A 22,236-nucleotide genomic window follows, 5' to 3' on the forward strand; every position below is an offset into this window, starting at 1 on the left:
TTTAGTTCTGCTATGGGCTATAACTCTGTAGAGCCCAGCCCCAGTTCTGGCACGTTTAATTAGTGTTCCAAGTGTTTATACGAGTCTCTGTCCTTGAGGTGCAGCAGGGAAACAGGTTCTGTGTCCTTGTCCAAGCTTTCCAGGGAGGTTGTAATATGGTTTTCCCCTCCACACAGAACCACAGTCCTCACCAGTAGTCCCTGAGGGGAGAATAAGGCTCCCTCGCTCATGTCCCAACAGTGTTTTCATCTTCTGAAGTTGCTCACTCTTGATGTAAAGCTTTTGCCACAAGTTGCCTTCCTGATTTAGTCACATTTGCCCATGAGCACCTGTGCTTGGCTTGGAGGGCTCAAGCCCTGAGACCCTGGGTGTGCTGGAGCTGACTGGATGGAGTCAGGTTCTCTGGAGGCTCTAACTAAAGCAGGCAGATGGTTGGCTTGGGGCGTTCAACAGCAGCCCTGGAAAACCAAACGGGTTCCAGAGCTCTTTGATGCCAGATGTCAAAACAGGCTGTCACCAAGAAGAAAGGCCTAAGAAAAATCTGAGGGTGCAGAATTCAGAATAACACTGAGCTCCCTAATGGCAGAGCGTTGACACTTAGTTAATTAGTTTCTTCACATTGCTTTGCAGTCCACACGTGAAATGCAATGTATTATTAAGTTACAGTTTCCCTATTGATTTTGTCAGTAGAATCTTCCTCGCAGTTTATATTTCTCAAACGTTGTGCACAGTGCAATGCAGAGCTTGTTTTAAAATACTGCTAAGGAAAACATTGCACAAATGGTGGAATATGGAGCTTGTAGTCCTCCAGCATGCCAGAAAAGACCATCTAGATAAAGCAAAGAACTGCACACTTGAGTACTGGGAAGATCATTTCACCTTCAGTAGAAATCTGAGTGCTAATTGCCTTCATTTCTTCATTTGAAAGGACAAAAGGACCCACAGTTTTCTCGTGTTTATGTTCCTCAATAAGAGATTATGAGCTGGTATTGTTTGGGATTTTCTGTAGTAGGGCTGGTGGCTGACTTCTGCTTAGAACATTGGGCTATACAGGCACGAATCAGAAAGGAAAAAAACCTACAACTGCTCCAGGGGTCCTCATCTGGTATTTGACACCAGAGAGTGAAAAATCAAAGAAAGTGCAACTCTGTCCTGTACCTGCAACAGACCAGCACTTGGTCCTGGTCTAAAATGGGCTGCAAGTTGAGTGTGACACTTCCCAAAAGTGCAGGGCCTGAGCTCAAGTCCAGCTGCCCAGGCTGGATAGACTGGGATTATTGTACGTGTATTCTATTATTGTTTGAAGCTAAAATCACCTGGAATTCAAGGAGGATATGATTTAGCACTGACTGTGGAAAAATGGAAAATATACCAGCTGAGTGTAGCTAACGGTAGCTGAGTTTTACTATGAAATATAAGCAACAGTGTTCTCATCAAAGTTGTTATTTTTTATTTCCCTTCCTTTTATTTTTTTCCAGTTGTACTCAATTTATTGCATAGTAAGAGCAAATATTTCAGTAATAGTTGTGCCTGTAGAGTGTTTGAGACTTCATTTTGCATATTCAACTAGAAATGCATTTTCCTTTTTTTTTGTTGGTTGGCTTGTTTGTTTGTTTTTGGGTTTTTTGTTTGCATTTCTTACTTTCAAGGAAAAAATGAAAACCAATTCCCACAGTGAAATTCCTTCAATGGATATAAGCACCGCAGTGTAAAAATTAATGAAAAACAAAGGCACTGGTAGTGCTGGTAGGAAAGGGAAGGCTCGGTGATCAGCTGGATTCTGATGATGTCATTTTGCCTCTGAAATCTGTTGCTCTTGCTAAACCACTCGTGGTGACTCACTGCAATTCACAAAATTAACAGAGCCCCACAAGTGAATCGTGCCCTTATGTTAAAACACAACTGCCCTTGTGTTACACTGTGTAATAGTCTACAATTCTACATTTCCTGTTGCAAATTCAAGTCAAAAGGACTCACAGCTTTAAAAAAAGTGGTAAAGTGGCTTTGCATTAAAAAAAAAAAAAAAAAAAAAAAAAAAAAAACCACCAGGAATTGAATTTTATGGGCTTCCTCTTACCCTGGAAAAAACTCAGCATTGTCTGGTTCATGGGGTTTTCATCCCCAGTCCTTCCCTGTTCCTATTTGCATACCACAAGAAATGAAATTAGGTAGAGTCTTGCCAAGTGATTTGTCAAAGTTCATAAGGGAGAATAACAAATGAAGAGCTGCTGCTCATCCTTCTAAGTCCCAGCTTAGTGATTTCTTCCTGAGATTTCAATTCTTCAAGAGCGTTTCAGGCCCTTCTCTACTTAGGATGTGATTAAAAATATATTTTTGTAGTCTCTAAAGGGGGAAATTAGAGATGGATTCATATTCTGAAATTCCAAGCATCATAAACTCAGTAGTGTTGGTATCCAGACTGCCTGGAAAAATTATATTATGGCAGTTGCATGTACACACTGTGTTATTGCTAATTCATTCCAGTTCCCTTCCCTAGGATAAATGGCAATTACTCTGGCTCTCTGGCTGTCAGTGGTACATGACACCTCTGTCACTGTGTCTGCTGAGCAGTTATTTCAGTCTCTGCTTGCTCCAGAGATTACACATTTTGTTTCTTCAGAAAAATACAGCCAAATGTGGCTCATCCATTACAACACCCCCTGTGTTGCCCCCTCTGCTGAGCAGAGGGAATTCACAGAATTCAGAGTGACTTGGTTGGAAGAGACCTCCAAGATCATCTTGTCCAACCCAGCCCTAACACCTCAACCAAACCATGGCACTGAGTGCCACATCCAGTTTTTCTTTAAACACATCCAAGGATGGTGACTCCACCACCTCCCTGGGCAGAAAAACTTTCCTTGAAAAACTTTTTTCTGATATCCAACCTATATTTCCCTTGACGCAGCTTGAGACTGTGTCCTCTCTTTCTGTCAGTGCCTACCTGGAGAAAGAGACCAAACCCCACCTGATACAACCACCCTTCAGGGAGCTGTAGAGAGTGATGAGGTCACCTCTGAGTCTCCTTCTCTCCAGAATAAACAACCCCAGCTCCCTTAATTGTTCCTCACAGGGTTTGTGTTCCAAGCCCCTCATCAGGGAGTTGGATTTCTTGCTGGCTGTGAGAGCCCTGGGGAGCTCTTACCTCTGGGGAGGTGTGGGGAGGAGAGGGCAAGGGTGAGACAGGGAGTGCCCAGATGTCTGGAAGGGGCAGTGGGAACCCTCCTGCTGCCTGAGGAACAGGGCTGGTACTCCCTAAAAAACCTCCTGTGGCAGTGCATGACTGGTGTGTGATGGCTAGTCTGACATTCTCATCATCCTTTGCCTCTGCTTCTCAGAAGATGTGTTTCTATTTAAAGCATTAATTACCACTGTGTTGTCTTGTCTCGTGTTGTTATTCCCCCTGCAGTGGGCTCAGGGCTGGTGTGTCAGGGACAGATCCCAGGGTGCAGGATGAAGAGCAGAACTTCTCTGTCTGAGGTCTCAAGCTCAGCTACTGTTTTAACAGGGAGGTGGGAGAGCAGAGCCCAGCTCCTGAGACACCCTTGTTGTGATGTAAGCTTAGCAGGATTGAGTTCTTAGTTTTTAGGTAAATTAATGGTTCTAATACAGCTTTGGTCTAATTAAATGTAGCCCTATTTGCCTGAGTAAAACCAGGCAACTTCACACAGGCACTGTCTGGGCTGTCCTTGGTGACCAGGTGGTGCAAAGTGGCTCCAGCCCAGCTCCTCAGCCCCTGCTCAGGTGAAACTCTGCAAGATCAGGAGGTCAGATGGATTTTGAGGAGGGGTTGTGTTCACAATTACCTGATTTACAGTGGTAAAAGGCTTCTTCCCTGTGCTGTGTTTGCCTGCTGTCTCTGCAGGGCAGGTAAAGCACGTTGCTTACCCAGCTACAAGGACACACCTTTTTGGCAGTGAAGGCAGCTGGCTCTGTGCCTCCAGCAGAAAGGTGCAGCAGGATTTGCTTAGTCACTTCTTCCACATTATGAGCTGATTCTTCTTGCTTGGAAAATGAAAAATGGCTTTTTTCAGTGGGAATTGTATCAGACTCCTAAAGTGCATCTTAGTCAGAAAATCTATGAAAGCAATGGGCTGCATGAAAACCAGCCTGGAACACAAGTACAGAATGAGTAAGGGAGAATTTATATATGATGTTGTTTCTCTAACTTGTTTTGGAACTGGTCGGGAAACTTGCTCTTTTTTTCCTTTTTTCCCTTTTTTTTTTTTTCCTCTTGGGAACTGGAAAAAAAAAATCCAGTGTTTAACCAGACAGAACTGCAACAATGGTGAATAGTGTCCTCAGTGACTGCCAAAAAAAAAATCCCAATTATTTGTCACTCAGGCATAAATTTCCCACTGAATTTCAGATTGATGGCAATTACTAAACAGAAAATCTCACTGGCAGCTAACAAACAAGAAAGAAAATGAGCACTGCATGTCAGACCACTTACTTCCATCACACTCCTTATCCATGTTTTCTAATTTCATCCCTGATTTAAGCACACAGCAGGTTTTTATATGTTAACTAATGTGTACTTCAATATTTTAGAGATCTACTTCCTCTAAGCTGTTAACTGAAAAAATAATCAAGGTGTCTGGTCTTTTTTAGCTGGTCAGCAGCCTGGAGTACAGCTGGTCATCTCCTACGAGAACACCCATCTGACAATAATGCTGAAACACATGAGGAACATTGTGAGTATTTTATCAGGATGTATAACTCAGAAGTCCTTGCCTTTGCAGAGTGCTGTGAAAACATTCATCTTCCAACAGCCTTTCTGGGATAACTAATTTCAGCTCAAAGTAGTGATAGTGCTGTTCTGTCATGATTTTACAATTGGTTTTTTCCCTTTGAGCGTACTCAGTGTGGTTGCAGGTGTGAGACAGATACAGAAACTGATTTTCCTTAATGGCTGGTAATGGCCTTTTCCAAGAAAACCAATTTTGAACCTGTTTTGGCCCTCTCAGCTGGCACATCTTGATAGCAGTCAGACAGAAGGCATCATGCAGCAGCATGACTTTTTGCAGCATGTCAGCCTGGCACTGTGGATTGATTACCCAGACATTCCTTCTAGTCCAGCCTGACTGTCTGTGAAGAGGGAAGAGCTCAGCAGAGTGCTGTATTTTAAGGAGCAGTGTCATTTGGAGATGTGATGCTCAGCTTTGTAGCACTGTCAGGAGGCTGAGAGGTAAATGTTGAGTGTTCCTGGAGCCAGGCTGCAGGAGGGGAAGCTGGCAGTGCTCCTGCAGCACAGGATTCCTGCAGGTGGAATTGGCTGCTGAGGGTGGCTCCAGAGATGCAGTTGATGTGTGAAGTGTGATCTCTCACTGGAGGGGTGTGTCAGCTGCTCCACAGTGAATTCCATGCCTGGATGTGCTTTGGAATTCCCATGGCTCACATCCCAAGCAATGGCTGTGGCAAGAGAGCCTTTCTTTGTTTAGCTAGGGGATTAGAGCATTTATTAGCTGTTGTGGGTTCTCAGTGCATGCTCTGTGCCACCTCCATCCCAAACTGGATTGCAATTCCTTTTCCTAAATGGGACCAAACTGAGGGGCTCATGTGAGCACCAGCCAGTAAGATAATGAGGCTGATTGTTTAATCAGAGGTATGAGACACATGAGGCTTACATAGCTCTGACTGTTCTCTGCTGGCCACTCTGGCTTCTCATTTGCAATTCAAGCATCTCCATTCTAGTCTCTAACATTCAATACATCTCTGTCCTGAGACTTGTTTTCTGTGTCCTGTGTGCCACTTTGACAGGTGAGATCAGCCTCTGCTGACAAGTCCAATTTATACAAACTTTACCTTCAGGATGTAGCACAAGACCCTCTTTCTTTTTTCTGTTGAGCTTTTTAAATCTTTGATAAATTTCTGGTAAAGTTCTAATTGGTGGGAGAGGAATATTTAAGTGATTGCCATGCTGATGATATCATTGAGACTTCAAGCAGGTGATGTGGAGATGTACACAAACAATTTGCAGGTGTTGAAATTAGTTTTTCTTTCTCCTTGTTTCCATCATTTTAAGTGTGTAGGCTCCTAACTGTGTTGTTAGGAAGTTCTGGCCATTTTAGTTAAATGAAAGTAAATTACAGCACAGATAGCTGTGTAGTGCAAACATAAAATCCTGGGTTCAGTTCACTTCATTATGGAAAGGGACAATACAACTTGAAGTTACTGTGCTGCTTTTGAAGCAGGTAGCCTAAATCAAGCCCATTTTGGTGAGTTTGCAGAGAAGTGGCAGGAGTCCTGTTCAGTAAGGCTAACAATGATTCATGACCTGAAAATAAGGTCATTATTGTGGCAGCCTAAATTAGGAAATCATGTTTTTAAATCCTGGGCTTCCAATTCTTTCTTCCACCTGCCCATCCATCCTTTGTCGTCTGATCTGAAATATGAAATTGTGCTTCAGGGTACTGTGGTACTGGACTGCCTTCAGACCAGTAACCTATAACAGGAAGGCTCTTTATCCCATCAGTAATCTTCTCTGCTTCCCAGCCATATAAATCAATCTTTCTGATGTGTCCTCTTTTCTTTTTCCTTTCCTCTTCTTTTTTTGGTTGAGCTGAACAGGGATTTTAGAAGTATGCCAAGATCATATCTTATTCAAGACATGTTAAAGCTATTTCAGGTATATTCATTCTTTTGCAGAGTCACACTAATTATATTTTAGTAGTTCATCTGTGCCAACATTGCTTTGCTATCTTGTTTTATTTCATAATTTATAGTAAATAATTTTTGTTCTGCTCTTCCCTATTTAATTTATCTCTCTAAAGAGATTTTATGACATGTTCAGATGTGAAAATAATTGTAGTAGGCCAAATTAATCCCAAATGTAGCTTCACAGAACCGACAGGAATTGTGACAGAGACTTTTGATCCACGTAAATAAATTTGATTTAGTGTTTGTATGGGTTTACTTCTAGGAGCTTTACTAGGAGACCTAGATCCTGCTGTGCAAATCCTATATTGATATCCAATGCACAAGAGACTCCCTAAGGAGCTGGTATTTTTTATAGCCACTCTCAGGTGTCACACTGGCTCTTTAAAGGACAAAGCCAGAAGACTGCAGTGCTATAACTTTGCAGGAATTTTTCCTGAAGGAAATTTGCCCATTCACGTGGGGTGTCCTGGAGAAAAAAATCTGCAGCAGTGGAGAGAGCACTGGTGGGGTGCAGACCTAGCAGGGGTCTGGTAAATGTGGGTGCATGCATGGGCTCAGATCCTTTGGATCTGATGTATCCACACGTGCCAGATTTGCTGCAGATGCACAGCTCTCATCCCTGGATCAGCTTCAGAGTGTCCTCTCCCTCACTGCTGCAGTATTTCAGTCATGTGTAAAAAAAGCCAGTCCTGCTTGAAGAAAACTCTATCAAAATTTCTGCAAAGACAAATAACAGAGAACAGCCTTATGGATTTTGTGACTGGAAAGGGCCATTAATCTAATCTAACCTTCTGCAAAGAAAAAGCTGGATTTTTTTTTTCACTAAGGAAATACTTTCAGCCAAGGAAACTGTTTGAACACAGAGATGTTAAGACTGGTTGGTAATGTTTGCCTACAGTTTAAGGCTGTGGGTGCACAATGAAGACAAGTTCTGTTAAACAGATATTTATAAGATACTAAAAATGCTTCAGTCTCAAGATTTCGCTCTGCAATTCATAGTTTCATTTGAATCCTGAGATTCTGTAAGTCAGGTGGCTCACTGCTTCTACTCACGATTTGAATGGCATCACCATGATTGCTGAGAAAAATAACTTTCAATTCAATTTCCAAACATAGAAAAGCCAAGATGCCAATAAAATGCAATTTTTTAAACATGACTTGAAGTCAGCTTGTTGGGGCATTGCTTGCTCCTCTCAAATGCAGACAGTGCAGCACTGGGCGCTTTATGCATAGGGACTACAGGAAATATTGCATTAATAAAGTGTAGCTGGGGTAGAAGGAACATTTGTGTAGGGGTGAAAACCTTAGAGATTTGGAGAGTTTACCTCTGCAGACATGGAGGATGTAGCAGGTGGAAGGGTGAGACAGGGCAGGCACTATAAAGACAATAGTGCAGTACCTGGCAAAGTGCACTAAGTGGTCTCAGGAGGAATCGAAAGGAGCCCCAGGGGAGGTTTGTTTTGACCTCTGAAAGGATTTTTTACCTTAGAACAAGAATAGTCCAATTGTGGCAGCACAATACCCAGAAAAGCAGCAGTAGGCAGGAACAGGAGCTCAGGGGGAATGCTGCTCGACCTTAAAAATGTAGGCTTGTGCAGAGCTGGAGATGGATTTATTGAAATGCATGTAGGTTTTGAACTTGAGATGTTCCAGTCCAGTTCTGTTCACCTTCATTAAGCACCACAGAGAGTGGGAGATATCCAGAGCCCAGCAGGTCTCACACAGGGCTGACTATGGGCTGCTTAACTCCAAACAGCCACAAACAGCCAGGCTACTGCTGGTGGGCTTGCTCACTCCTCAAAAAATGACCAGAGGCAACAGAAATGGCCATTGCTGACATCCAGAAAGAGGTTTCTAACATATTTCCTTGTCTGCTTCATGGACAAGCAGAGGGAACAGTGGTTCAGCACTGGCTCAGGAGGAAGCCTGCTTTTGCCACTGACTTCATTGCCATGACTTCAGGCATGCCCTGTTTTCCTAGATAAGCAGCTAAACATTCAGTTCTCTTCGCTGAACATTTTTGCCCATTACTTCTTCTGGACAGAGTAACACCTCAGGGGTAGAGGGGAGGAGAAACAAAGCCAAGTTATCCTGAACCTCATGCCAGTAAATGTAAAATGTTACTAGAATTCAGGAAAGAGTGCGTGGGCGATGAATTCAGAACCAATTTTGCAGGGGGGAAATTTGCTGGAAGAAAAAATAAACTCCTACAGTTCTTTGCAAAAGTACTTCCAGCTTTCTTTTTATAAAAGCTCTGAAGCTGTCATGTACAACTCCTGGTGATTAATGATTCTGGGATTGCTGATATGTGGGTGACGAATTTGTAATCAGCTTTAGGCTTACACACACACCCAGCCTCTCTGCATTTCGTGTCCTACGCCGTGAGAGTACAAATTGCCTCCAGAAATGTTTGTGAGATGCCATGGTTTAAATGTGCTGGGGAGAGAGGTGGGAGCCAATCTTTCCCAAATCCAAAGGAATGAAGTCTAAGCCTGCAGCACAGGGATACAGGGATGTTCCCACCTACAGTACAGGCAGATGCTCTGTTGACTTTTCTGGATTTTTGTGAGCTGGGACAGGATTGGAGATCTTTGTTCAGTCTTGGTTCCCATCAATCCTCTCATGGGCTCACTAAATTTTACACTTTATGACTATCATTATATGGATTTAAATGGAAAATATATACAGCCTGCCAACAACACAGTGCCTGCTAGTGAAATAAAGAGCCACATTATCCTTTCAGAATATTATGAATGTGTACTGCTTTCCTTACTGCAGCCAACAGGGATTGGAATGGAGGTGCACAGGTAGGCAAGGCAGGGGTGGAAAACAAGTGAAAAAAAAATCATTTTGAGCTGAACAAAGTTATCCAGAGAGTATCAGTGACAGAATTAAATCAGCAGCTTGGTGATGGAGAGAGGTAACATTCAGGTGAAGTTCTCCTTACTCTGGCACAGGAAAACAAAATAAAAAGTCATGGGAAGAAAGCTCTTGTGCTAACTCTACCTTATAAAGAATTTTTATTTAATTTTATATTCACAGAAATTCTTTTAAAGTGAAAGGAAATTAGCTCAGATAAGCTGTGTTCTCCTTGAGACTGAAAATTAGCTGAACTCCTCTAAACAAAGGGTACTACAACTCAGCAGTAGTTTAAAATGGGAAAGAGATGAGGTCTGTTCTTGTGGCACAGGGATTACTGTTGGATTCAAACATATTTGTTTTGAAAGGTGTTTGACAAATATGTTGTACAGAAAGTTCTGTTATTATTTCTTGTTAAACCCTTTAATCTGTCACAGTCACAGTACTGCCTCAGCTCTAAATTCTAACTGCTCATTTTTAAATAAGTAATTCTCTACATAGTTGATACGTGTTGAATAAGAAAAGAATAAAAAAAAATAACAAACAGTGAGTTCTGTTTAATAATATGAGTGATCTGGGAGATGAAGGCGAACAAAAATTAGATTTGCCACTGCTTGCAAATGAAGAAAACATTAAAAATAATAGTGCAGGCAGAGCAAGATCAAGAGAATAAAGTAATTTCCAGAAGCCTGCAACTAGCTTGGACAAATGAAAAATATTTCCTCGGGGAGGGAGAGATCTGTATCCCACAGTAATGTGAAGATAAAACAAGCCCATGGTGAGACACAAGGTTGCTACAGGAGATGCCAATGAGAAAGGCCAGATCCTGGTGTTGTGGGGCAGAAATGAAGTAATTCATCTTTATAAGGCTTTGATAGTAAACTATTCCTCTCAGGATGTGTTTTTTTTAACTAGAATACAAGTTCAAAGAACAATTCTCAGTAGGGTTGCTGGGGAGCGATTGATTCTTCAGGAGTGATTTATTGTTACTAAAACTTAGTTAAGAACAGACTAACGAGGACACGAGTCAATTGTGCAAATATTTAAGGGAGAAGACAGGAAGGTTCAAGAGGAATTATTAAGAACATTGAGCCAGAGCATAAGTAGAATTAATGAGAGCTAATTAAGGAGCAGAAATTGCAAGCCTCATGTAATGAAATGCTTTCTTACACGAGGAGATTGCATGCTGTAGAATAACCAAAGGAAAAGTGCAGGGAGATTGTACAGCTGGAGAAATTAAAGATAGGCATATGCAGACTTTAGTAACTAATTAAGAAATTGAGAAGAAAAGCAGTGCAGAATGAAGACACAGTCTCACTGTTTCTTTACACATTTTTATATTCACTTACTACATGGGCCCAGGCAAGGAGAGAAAAGACTCTGTGGCAAAGAGATAGAAACAAAAAAAATCTTTTCTTCTGTTTCTTTTCTCAAAGGCTAATTTCCTTTCATGCCCTCTAACGGGCAGCAATGCTCTTAATCCTGAGTAATTTCAAAAGGAAAGTGAAATGGGGATTTGTCTTAAGTATTTGTTCTCCTTTGTACTTCATTCAAAAGAAATTCTGGGATCTATGTTTCTAAGGGTCAAAACAAGATCATTCTTATCTCAGCCTGTGTCATAGACTCTGTGACTAAATATTCATCTGAAAATTGAGTGTTCCAAGCACAACAATAATACAGGGTTGAAAGCAATGGAATTTAGTTTCTTTATGGGCTTGGTGGTAATTCTGAAATAAAAGCTTCCGAGACTTGTTCATGAAATCCACTCTCTGCATTCTACAACATGGAACAACTACCCTGAACCAACATTGCTCATCCACAGTATAATAGAGTTTTAAAGCATGACTGACCTTTGAGCCATGATTTCTCTCATCTATTTAAAAAAATAAACAAAAAACACAAAAAACCCAGTGGATTTAACTGTCTTAAAGATAGCAATGCAGCACGTGGTTCAGAAATCTAGAACATGTTACCTTTTCTTTCAGAAAAAAATCATTTGTGTGATTCTCCCACAAATCTTTCACTGGGAGCTGTACATTTGCTCCATACATTCCCACTTCTGCTTTATCTTACTTTTCCAGCCTTGGAAAGTTCTTTATGCCCACATGGTGCCACGAGGAGCACACAGTAATCGAGTCCCAGGCATCAGTGAAGGGTCAGAAGTTTGTCAGAGCTCAGGAGATGGAATTCAGCTCTGAGTGAGTTGGGTAGGGACAGAACCCATTCTATGATGTCTTTTTCTTTGTTGCTTGCTCAGAAACAGTAATAAACACACGCCAAGTTGTGTCATTTCTTGCTGGAGCTAAATTCTAGTCCTCCTTGCCTGCTGCCAAGGATCTCTAAAGGGCAGGATCCTGTTTTAGATCAAGTTACACTCCTGTGGTTCTCCAGACTCATCCCCACTCCATTTGGGATTGAGTCTGTCCTGATCCACAACTCCTTCTGGATCATCAGGACAGTAAATTATTCTTTTTCAGTGGGGCATCAGAGATAAATTTCAGTGCAATTCTCCAACTTTCTGGTTTCAGAGCTCTGTAGAAATAAAGGCTTGGGAGAGAAACCCATTTGATCATCTTCTGGGTATACTAAGCCAGCCTTAATTTTATTTACTTCATGTAAGCAGAGATAGATGAGCTTTCCTCCTAATGGCTGAAGCAGATAAGATGCATTTTTTACATGATTCTTAGAAAACTCTGAGTCTTTTGGCATCCCCTCTGTTTCCCAGAACTCTCTCCTTTAAAAAAATAATCACAATTTTATTTTTTTTAATCTTTAACAAATAATTCCTGCTTCTTTTGAAAATCCCGCTGTCTCTGTGCCTTGGGATCAGTTTGAAACTGAGATGTTTACCTCTGTGATGTGCTGGAGTCACATTTCCATCTGGTTGTGATGGATCAGCTGCCTGATCACGGCTGTTTTGAATACCATGAGTTATCTTGCCCAGCCTCCAGGGATCACTCCAGAATGGACCATTTTGCCTCTAATTTCCAGCTCCATGCACACCTTTTGTCACTGGTGGTGACACAAAGCAGCAGGATCTATCTCAGCTGGGGCCAGGCACCAATATGGGGACAATTTAACCCAACCAAATGAACCCATCTCCCCAGGAGGTGTCCAAAACGAGACAGGGTGAATCTCTTGCTGGTCTCCCCCTTAACAGGGTTACTTTTTTCCCATTTGACAGCCAGGACACCTTGGAAATTGTTGGTTGGTTGTTCACTTTTTAGAAATTTTGTTTCTCAGGACAGCTCTCACCCTGTTTTTGCCAGCACAGTTGTCCCCCTCAGGAATGCTGCACGAGCAGCTGCTGCAGCCAGGCTGCTCCAGTCCTGGCCTCTCTGCTCCAGGCAGGGTGATGAGGATGCTGAAGGTATTGGACATAAGCTGTATTTGGATATTCACATCAATAATGTGCATAGAGCATCTCTGCATTTTCAGCATGGTAAATGACAAAGCCATCTGGAGGCTCGCTCAGCACACACTGCCAGATTTCCAAAAGGTAGAAAACTCCTGCTCAAAAAAATGCTTTCCAGAATTTCCCTGACAGCCAAATATTTTTATTGCCCTGCATTATCTTGAGATAAATGCAATTTCTTCTTTGGTTGCCTTGCCACTGACCTCCACAGCAGCAATCCCTGTCAGTGTGTCTTCTGTCTTTATGTACACACCCCGATAACCCCAAAAAATTGGGATCAGAAAATGTAATAAAATAAAACTGCTGCTGGAGAGAAGCGGTTAAATATTTTCAAATCTATAGGTGAAAAAAGTGGTTGTTTGGGGAAAAAGAAATACCATATTTGTGCAATCATTTTTGGCCAGTTGCCCTCCTATTTTGTCTTGCCAATAGCAGACAGTGCAGGGTGCACCATGGTGGCAGAGTGGATTATCTTCTTTTGTAATTTTTATTTAATTACTGCAAATGGGATTTGATTTTTAATTTTCTTCTAAGCAATTTGGGGATATTTTGTAAGAGGAAAATGAAAAGCTTGCTAGCAGGGTAGAATAGGAGTGTTCATGCTTTGGTATATGCAGAGCTCAGAGGAAGAACAAGGAAAGGTCTTGGATTCCACATTGGGATTTGGGAATCAGCAACACAACCACCCATTCACACAGCAATCCCTGAAGTTTATATATCCTTAGTCTGCTTTTGAAGGAACCTCTTGCTTTGTAATACTAATTTCTCAGCTCTTTAAGCTTAGAAGTAGCCCAGAGGATGTCCTCTTTTTCCTGAGGCAGAGGCTGTATTTGCTAATTAAGCTGCAGCTTTGAAAGACAGGGTTTAGCCTTCCTCTGCTGAGTTACACAGGGACTCAGAGCAAGTGAAAAACAGCAGCAGTGATGGCTCTTCCTTGTTCCTTACTGGTTTTAATTTAGTCTAGAGGCAGCCAGTAATTTACAAAGGTTACTGCAGTGCAAGGATGATTTCTTCTGTGGATTTTTTTCTAATCCTCCTTTATTGGATAATAATCAAATCCACCTAATGTCTACAGATAATATATAGACATTTTGTCTTGTTGAAGGTTTTTTCCTAACTACTTACTATAGTGGTTTGCTTTTGAAAGGTGTATGGATATCTCAATATTAAAAAATAAGGAATATTTTGCAGTCCTTTCTTCACTGTGTAAATAAATTCTCACAGCAGTGTATGTAAGAGAAGACCATAAAGATGGTAAAGCATAGGAAGACTGAGAGAACTACTGGAAAAAGTGAATTATTTTTATTTGAGGGCAATAGCTGAAATGAGAATCTTTCTAATGCCTGGATATGTATGTATATATATATTATTTTTTTTTCCATTGAAGAAAAGGAAATTAGGAACAAAGATTTAAAAATGTCAAGGAAATGAATTTTGGGAGGAAGAAAAGTAGTTATTTATAGAGGAGGAAAGGTGTCATTAGTTAATATAAGTTAGTTGATCATTAGTTTTTACTGTCAAAGTTGTTGAATATGAAAAATGGGAAAAAGAGAGCAGCAGCTGGAACTATCAAATGTTCAGGAGCCATCAATCTGTTCCTCTCTAGGACAAAAGGTGATCTGCATGTCTAGCACTAACAGAAACTGATGACATGATTTAAATCTGAGGCAGAAGTCATCTAAAAAGAAAATTTGCTTAGGGAGAAGTGAGTTTTAAAAAGTTCTACAATAAATTATCCTTAAAATTCATATTTTAAAAATTGTATAAGTATGGCTCAATATTCATATTGGATTATAAATCACTAAATAGTTGTATAAATGGCAAATTTTGCAGTAATCATTCCTATAGTAATGCTAAAAAAGAATTCTTGTGTTAGGAAAGTTGTGGATCCTTAGTAATGATCAGGGCAGAAAAATCATTAAGGTAACATATTTCTTATGGAAAAAATAATTGAATTTCATCCATTATTTCCCAGCCACAGCTACCATATTTAAAAATAAATTATATAGGACATAACCTATCTGTGTGGGTTTCTGTAAGCAAATATCTACTTTTTTTTGGTTTTGGAAAATAAAACTGGAGTGGAAAATAAAACTGGAGTGGAAAGTCGTAACAGATGCAGGCTGAGTCTTTGAGGGTTTCAGTATTGAATTAGAGATATGGAAAGTAAATCCAGAGTATTATTTTCTCTCCCTTATTCTCCCTCATTCTTAAATATTTTCACTGCCTTGTGCCTGACTTCGGAAGAAAATAACATTTCCAAAGTAAATTCCTTTTTTAACATAAATTTAGGCAATTGTAACTGAGTTCCTAAAAAATCATCTGTCATTATCAAGGTCAAGTAGGCTGGTCATTCTCTGAGAAAATAGTTCACAGTATCATCACTTGGTTGTACTTGAAGAAAGAAAATACAGTCAGTTTCTAAATTCAATTTGAGCTAACTCCTAAATTCAGAATTTTTTATTAGAAGATCAATATCACAGGGGAATTTTGTGGGTTTTTTGTCCCTAAGCGTATCAAGAGAACCTATGGCATTTTTGTTGGGAACTTGGTTTTATACCTTTACAACCTTACAGATTTTTATAGCTTGGATTTATTTGCAAGCAAACACAATAAAAGGTTTAGGACAGTAATTTAAATTGTGAGTAACTTCTTCTGAAGGAAGGGAAAATCCTTTCTTTTTCGGTTAATGAAATGACTACAGAATTAAATACAAATAGAATTCAATTTAAAACTTTAGGGTTTTTCTGACTGCTTGATCACAAGTGCATTCAAGCTATAAAGGTATTGCAGAGTAAAGTGCAAAATGGCCTTCCCAAGGTACCCTTTGATTTTCCCTCTGACCTGGACTATGGAAAGAAATCAGTGAAGTTTTTTTAATCCTTTAATAATAACAAAGAGGGAGTTTGCTGGATTTCAGAACTGCTCATGAGCCTGCTAGAAATCTTACTCCGTTCCCATAATGAACTCACCAGAACAGATACTCTGCTGCAAAGAGAGAAATTCCACCTGAGTATGAGGAGGAATTTTTTTACTCCACGCACTGGAACAGATTGCCCAGAGAGGGTGTGGAGAATCCCTCACTGGAGATATTCCAGAACCATCTGGACACAATCTTGTGCCCTGTGCTCTGGGATGACCCTGCTGGAGCAGGGAGGTGGGGCCAGTGACCACTGTGGGCACTTCCAGCCTGACCCAGTCTGGGATTCTGTGGTTTTGGTCAGGTATTTCTCAGGTTTACATAAATTTATAAATAAGCCAGTGCAGTCTGAGTTAGAAGTGATCACTAAATGTGATACTGTAATATGATAGAAGTCATAATCCTTAGTAGGAAAAATTTTCTGATGTTTCCTCCATTTTTTCCTTTATTCTCCAGTCTCCTTTATTTCAGTGCTCAACTCAGAAACCCTGGGAAGGGATTAGTTTGCCCAAAACTTGGGGGTTTTTTTGCCTGCTATGTCAATTGTCTTAATAAAACAGTTTACTTCAAATTCCACCTACTTATGATTTAAAAAGAGATTTTTGCCATGTTAATCTCAGCCTTGTTTTTGCACTATTACAAAGTGCCACTGTCACTCCCTGTTCCTGCTAGGAAGTGTCTAGCCAAGTACAACTCTTTCCATTGCAAGACTTGCCTCAAGAAATCCTATGGTTAAGGAGGCTCTTCACAAGAAAAGAAATTCAGCTTTAGTGCCAGTCAAAAGAGAAACCAGCTCCCCATCCTCTGTTCTTGTAAGGCTGGGGGCTGGTTTATACCTGCTCTTAATCTGTAGTTTTGAATTATTAGTGAGTGATGGGACAGAGTCTTTTTAGCAGCTGGAGTCCTTCGTTAGATGGATTGTGTCATGTCAGGAGTCAGGGGAGGGCAGCTGAGAAGTGGAACACATGATCCAGCTGGAAGAGTGCTCAGCTGAAGAGTTTTTGATTGTTTGATGGCATAACAGAGCCACTGCAGATGGAGGATTGGGACAGTAGTGGGATTTGGAGTGGCCTCTTTGCCTTTCCTCAGCAAGGGAAGAGGAAGGGGGGAAATGTCACCTGTAAAGTTGCGGAGAAAAAAAACAACAATCAGAGCTACGATGGCTACTTGGAATTCAGGTGGCTGCACATCAAATTGCCTCTATCAGTCTAACTGCTGATTGCTACTATTCATGAAAAGTGGCTTTATTTTAGTTCTGAAATATCCCAGAGCAACAGCTCTCCCCTTGAGCTTTCCCATCTGAATCTCTCAAATGTTCTCTTCTTTAATTTTCTCTCTTGACCCTCTCCTCCCACTCACCTCTTTCAACACGTATTTAGCTACATTCAAAGGGGCAGTGAGAAGTGGTTTTCAGTCCATCTCGTACAACCAAAACACTGCTGCAAAGCACCTTCCTTAAATTTTGGGAGGAATCAGCTGGCAGAGGAAGGTTAGTTGGCTGAAGGCAAGGTAACATGACAAAGAGCAGCTCAAAGACATAATGACAATTTTACCTGACTTCTTTTCAGTTACTTTTATCTGCTTCTGGACACCCAGGTCCTGTTAAACCACATTACCTTTGGAGCCTGTCACCTCAGCCTGGTTCCTTTCTTTGTCTGAAATAACTAAATTCAGTTGACCTTCAAATTACAGTGATGTTTATCTATTCATTGAGAAGTGAAGGTTACACTTAGGGTTACACTTAGGATCCTGGTTTCTTGGACTGGTACTTGAGGCTGCATTTCATTCTCCCTGCTGCTTTTTAAGAGATGCTCAGTTTACTGTTGTAATCCTCAATGGAAGTTTTAGTACAGTCCTAGATCAACAGAGATGGGCTTTCAAATGGACAGTGTAAATTACAAATCCTGCGTTAACAACCTGTCCACATTGGAAATACCCTTTAGTTCCATTGCCCTTTAACGGCTCTCTTATGTTGGCCATTGAATCCCATCCATCTAAATCCCACGAGTATTTTAAATCATGTGTGCTGTGGGGAACTTAGCAATAGTAATATTAATCACTCCCATAGTGCTGATAATATGTAATGGTTTGAGCGGGGCATCCTTTGATGCTGTATGGTGTTAATGATAACAATAATGAGCTTTGCAGCTGACCACATCATTTGCCTTGAAGGATCATTTCAGATAACAAAAACCAGGGGTTTGTTGTGCAAGAACTGGTTGTTCACACACATAAGCACTGTTTTCCTTCCCAATAGAGAAGTTATTTATTGCTAGGAGACAGCAGTTTCTTCAGTCCCAGGGATGTGCTGTTGATAATGCTGTAGAAAGCCCCATATTTCCAGACACATACTGTGAGTAATTGAAATCTGAGAAATTACTTCATTCTGAGCCAGGTGTAAAATTACAACAGGAGATATAAATGCAAGTCCTCTGAGTTTATTGGTTCTGAATGTTTTAAGTTCTCTTCTTTTTGCCTGTTTTTTTTTTTTGCATCCTGTCGTCACTGGATTGCCTGGGAGCTGACAGGTAAACTTCCTGTCTAAAATGCTGATTATATGATTAAAATTACTGATACTTTGATAATCCCATTTTATTCTTTCTGACTGTATATTGTGCAACCAACACAAGGATTTGTACTTAATTGTAAGCCAAGCATTAAGTGACACTTGCTGGCAGGATGCCTGCTCTATAGCTTTTCATTTTTATGTTTCTTGTGTGTTCTTTCAAAGCCTCAAGAAACACGATGTGTTTTCTGAGTAATTACAACGCTGCTTTAGGAATATCTTTACGGCTCCTCAGAAGTTATCACAAAATTCTCCACCCACCAGCACTGGCTGATGACTGAGCCTGGTTAATAGATTGTCTCTGATCTCGAGTTGCTACCATATAAGATGGAATATCTGGAATATCATTCAGTAACCTGAACTGGAAAATTAAAGAGAGATTGCAGCTGTGCGATGGGCGAGATGGGGAAGGCTGTTGTAAGAATCCTGTTCTGCCCATATTGCTGCAGGAAATGCTCCTGGCTCTTCTATAGTAATATGTTTTATGAAACACCCTTAGAAACTCCCCCATACCAGCAGTGATTCTTAGGGGTTAAAATCAATAGGAGCTTATTGTCTAAAATCCAGTTTCTATGCCTCACTCTGGAAAGTGGAAGGGACGGACTTTGTATCAGATTAAGATGCATTAGAGTAGATTGAGGCTTAAGTGTTTTTCTATCAGAATGTAAATATTAAAGATAGACAATTTTACCTTGTCTTTGTATTATTTAATTTTTATTTTCCTGATTCCATTTTAAGCTGAAAACTAATAATTCTTGTTATGCCAACAGCACTCCAATTTAGCCCAGAGAATACTGAGAATGTAACATGTTTCTGTGTCTACTAAAAGCCCAGGTTTCATTTGGTACTTTTTATTTGTTTTCTTTGCTAGAACATGGACATTCATATTTATGACTTTCTTGTTTTCCAGCACCTCCCAGATGGCTCTGCCCCAAGTGCACAGGCTGAATTTTATCTTCTGCCAGATCCTCATGAGGTCAGTCGAAGGAAAACAAGAACAGCTCCAAAAGGCTCTGACCCTACTTACAATGAGCTTGTGAGTACTGTTTGTTTTCTTCCACTCTTTTTCGTTTCACGGAATCATGGAATGTGTCAGGCTAGAAGGGCCACAGTGGTCATCTGGTCCCACCTCCCAGCTCCAGCAGGGTAAGGAAAGAGCACAGGGCACAGCATTGTGTCCAGACAGTTCTGGAATATCACTGGTGAGGGAGACTCCACACCCTCTCTGGACAATCTGCTCCAGTGCTCAGTCACTGCCACAGGGAAGTTCTTCCTCACATTCAGGTGAAACCTCCTGAGCATCAGTTCCTCCTGTTGCCTCTTGCCCCATTTCTGGGCCCCACAGAGCAGAGCCTGGTACATCCCCTGACCTCTTCCTGCAGACACTGGTACGGATGAGGGCCCCTCTCAGCTGCCTCTTTTCCAGGGTGGACAGGCCCAGCTCACTCAGCTCTTTCTCATGAGAGAGATGCTCCAGTCCCCTCACCATCTCCACAGCCCTTCACTGGACTCACTCCAGTGGTCTCCTGCTTTCCTTGATCTGTTGAGCCCAGAACTGAACACAGCACTCCAGATGTGCCTCACTCAGGCTGAGTAGAGAGGCAGGGTCACCTCCCTCAACCTGCTGCCAATGCTTTTCCTAGTGCACCCAGGATCCTTTTTTGGCTCATGGGCAGCCTGTTGTCCACCAGGACCCCCAGGTCCTTCTCTGCAGAGCTGCTTCTCAGCAGATCACCCACCACCCACAAAGGTGCAACTTGTTTGATTTGCTTTGCCCACTCTTGAAATAAAACAACAATAGAGCATTTTTAGAACTGTTGCAATGAGGATGACCAAAAAGAAGGAATGTATCACCAACTGAACCACAAATGGGGACAACTGTCTGCTTTGCATCTTTCTCAGAAGTGAAAAGTGTCTTTTATGTCTCTCTCTTCAGGAAAGCAGTTGGGTTTTTCACAGTGCTCTGTCTCACCCCATAACCACAGTTACACGTTAGCCAAATGAGGCCAAGCATCATTGCACCATAACCCAGCAGTTCTGAATGCAGACATGCAGAATAGCATGAAAAGTATTAATTGAATGGATGCTGTTATTCAAATTAACATTTGAAAATTGGTTGTCACTGCCCTAAATGATAACACAAGAATAAATAGCCAGGTTCTTTTCATGTTAAAATGCCATCAGTTCACAGCTATATATGATTATTTCACACACCACTGAAGTGCTCATGCCTCTGGGGTGAAAGGAAACATTTGTATGGAGAAGCATTTATAGCAGAATGGGAAGTGGTATAAACTGTATTGGTTTGTAAGGGCAGATGAGATTGAAACAGTAGGTGGGATTGGAGATTACAATTATTACATGTAACAAATCTCCTAAAGATCTCAAAGCAATTTACAAATGCTCTTTCAGCAGGCTGTAAAGTAGAAGGCATGGAAAATACTACCACTCCACCCTGTTTCATAGATAAGATATGATGAAGCTTAGGTTAATCAGCAGAATCTGAGTGCTTATCTCTTAGTTTCTCAGTCCTGGAGTTCTACTATTTCTCTTTTCCCACATCTGTTAATTACAGAAGTTGCCTGCTTACCCTGGTGACTTCCAGCATTTTCTAAAAAGGCTCCCTGAGTATTTGTGCTGCTCACACTGAGACAAATTTCCCTCCCTTCAGTACTGCAGTGGAACAACAAGGAACTAGGCTTTACTTTTTTGTTCCTTCCTTCTTTTTTTGCTGTCAGAGTGGACTGAATCTAATTAATCTGTCTAAAGAAATTCCTTTACATTTGAAAGATATTTAAAGCAAAGGTACATAATGTGATTTTATCATAACATTCATTGTAAGGTATCCAAAATGGACAATAGATAAGAGCCAGCCAGCAACACTGGAAGATAATTACCTTTCAAATTGTTCTTAGATCCCTTTGAATGCAAGAAAATCCAAAACCCTGTCTGCTGTTAGCCACTGGGAGGGGATTTAATTGTGGTTCACGAGTGTTCCACTACCGTTAAAAGAAATTCCATGAAAACTTTAATGTCCTTAATCAAAACAGAGAGCCTTCTTCCCAGATGCTCAATCTTTTTCACTGGGAAGTGCTAATCACAGTGGGGACATATGGTTCCATTGAACTTGGCCATTTCCAACCCGATGCCTGTGCTTTAGCAGCTCTGCTCCTCCATATGTGATGTCATTCTGGATGCATTTTTTGTCCAAGGCTGGTAGACTGAGGCAGAAGCTGCCCCAGGGAAGAAAAACTACTAAAAATATAAGTCAGCTGTCTCTTAAGTTAGTTAATGTCCAAAACACTGTGTACAGAAATGTAGTAGCCTCTTTTATGAGTTCATAAGTTTTTATTAAAGCCAAATGGCTAGAAGGGAGCTGTATATTAATTTCCTTCTTTGTTCCAGACGGAGAAAAATCTGAAATGTGCTTCTCTTGGGTATTTTTGATTTTAGTTTTGTACTTCTATTGCTTATGACTGCCTACAGCAAATTATCAACCTTGCAAAACTTCTTTTTATGTTTGATTTTTACTCGCGTCTGAGAGTGAAGATGTGAAAGTCCGGGAGGGCTGACAATACAATAATTTACAGCAAAGGTTTTGGAGTTGCTTTTAGCAAACAAATCCTTCTTTTCTCTTGTGCCTGTATTTGGATTTTGGAATTTGTGGTATTCACAGTGGTTAATGTTATATTGCATTAAGTGATAGTAGGGAAGAAGAGGAATAACTCAGAAAAATGGAATACAAAGAGAAAATGAAGGCAGAGCAGCCCCAGCCAGTCTGATGGAAGGGGAGGAGGGGAACTGCAGCAGGAGCCAGGG

General features: G+C 40.9%; 1 protein-coding gene across 1 annotated transcript in view; it reads left to right on the forward strand.

Annotated features, from left to right (window-relative positions):
* PIK3C2G (phosphatidylinositol-4-phosphate 3-kinase catalytic subunit type 2 gamma) overlaps positions 1-22,236 on the forward strand; it is a 181,164-nt gene that overhangs the window by 155,979 nt on the left and 2,949 nt on the right. Inside the window, exons 31-32 of the mRNA XM_063395184.1 lie at positions 4,609-4,691; positions 19,328-19,453. Coding sequence (XP_063251254.1) covers positions 4,609-4,691; positions 19,328-19,453 — 209 coding nt within the window. The remainder of the gene's footprint in view (positions 1-4,608; positions 4,692-19,327; positions 19,454-22,236) is intronic.

Source organism: Prinia subflava, chromosome 4, assembly GCF_021018805.1.
Source record: "Prinia subflava isolate CZ2003 ecotype Zambia chromosome 4, Cam_Psub_1.2, whole genome shotgun sequence".
NCBI classification, from domain to species: Eukaryota; Metazoa; Chordata; class Aves; order Passeriformes; family Cisticolidae; genus Prinia; species Prinia subflava.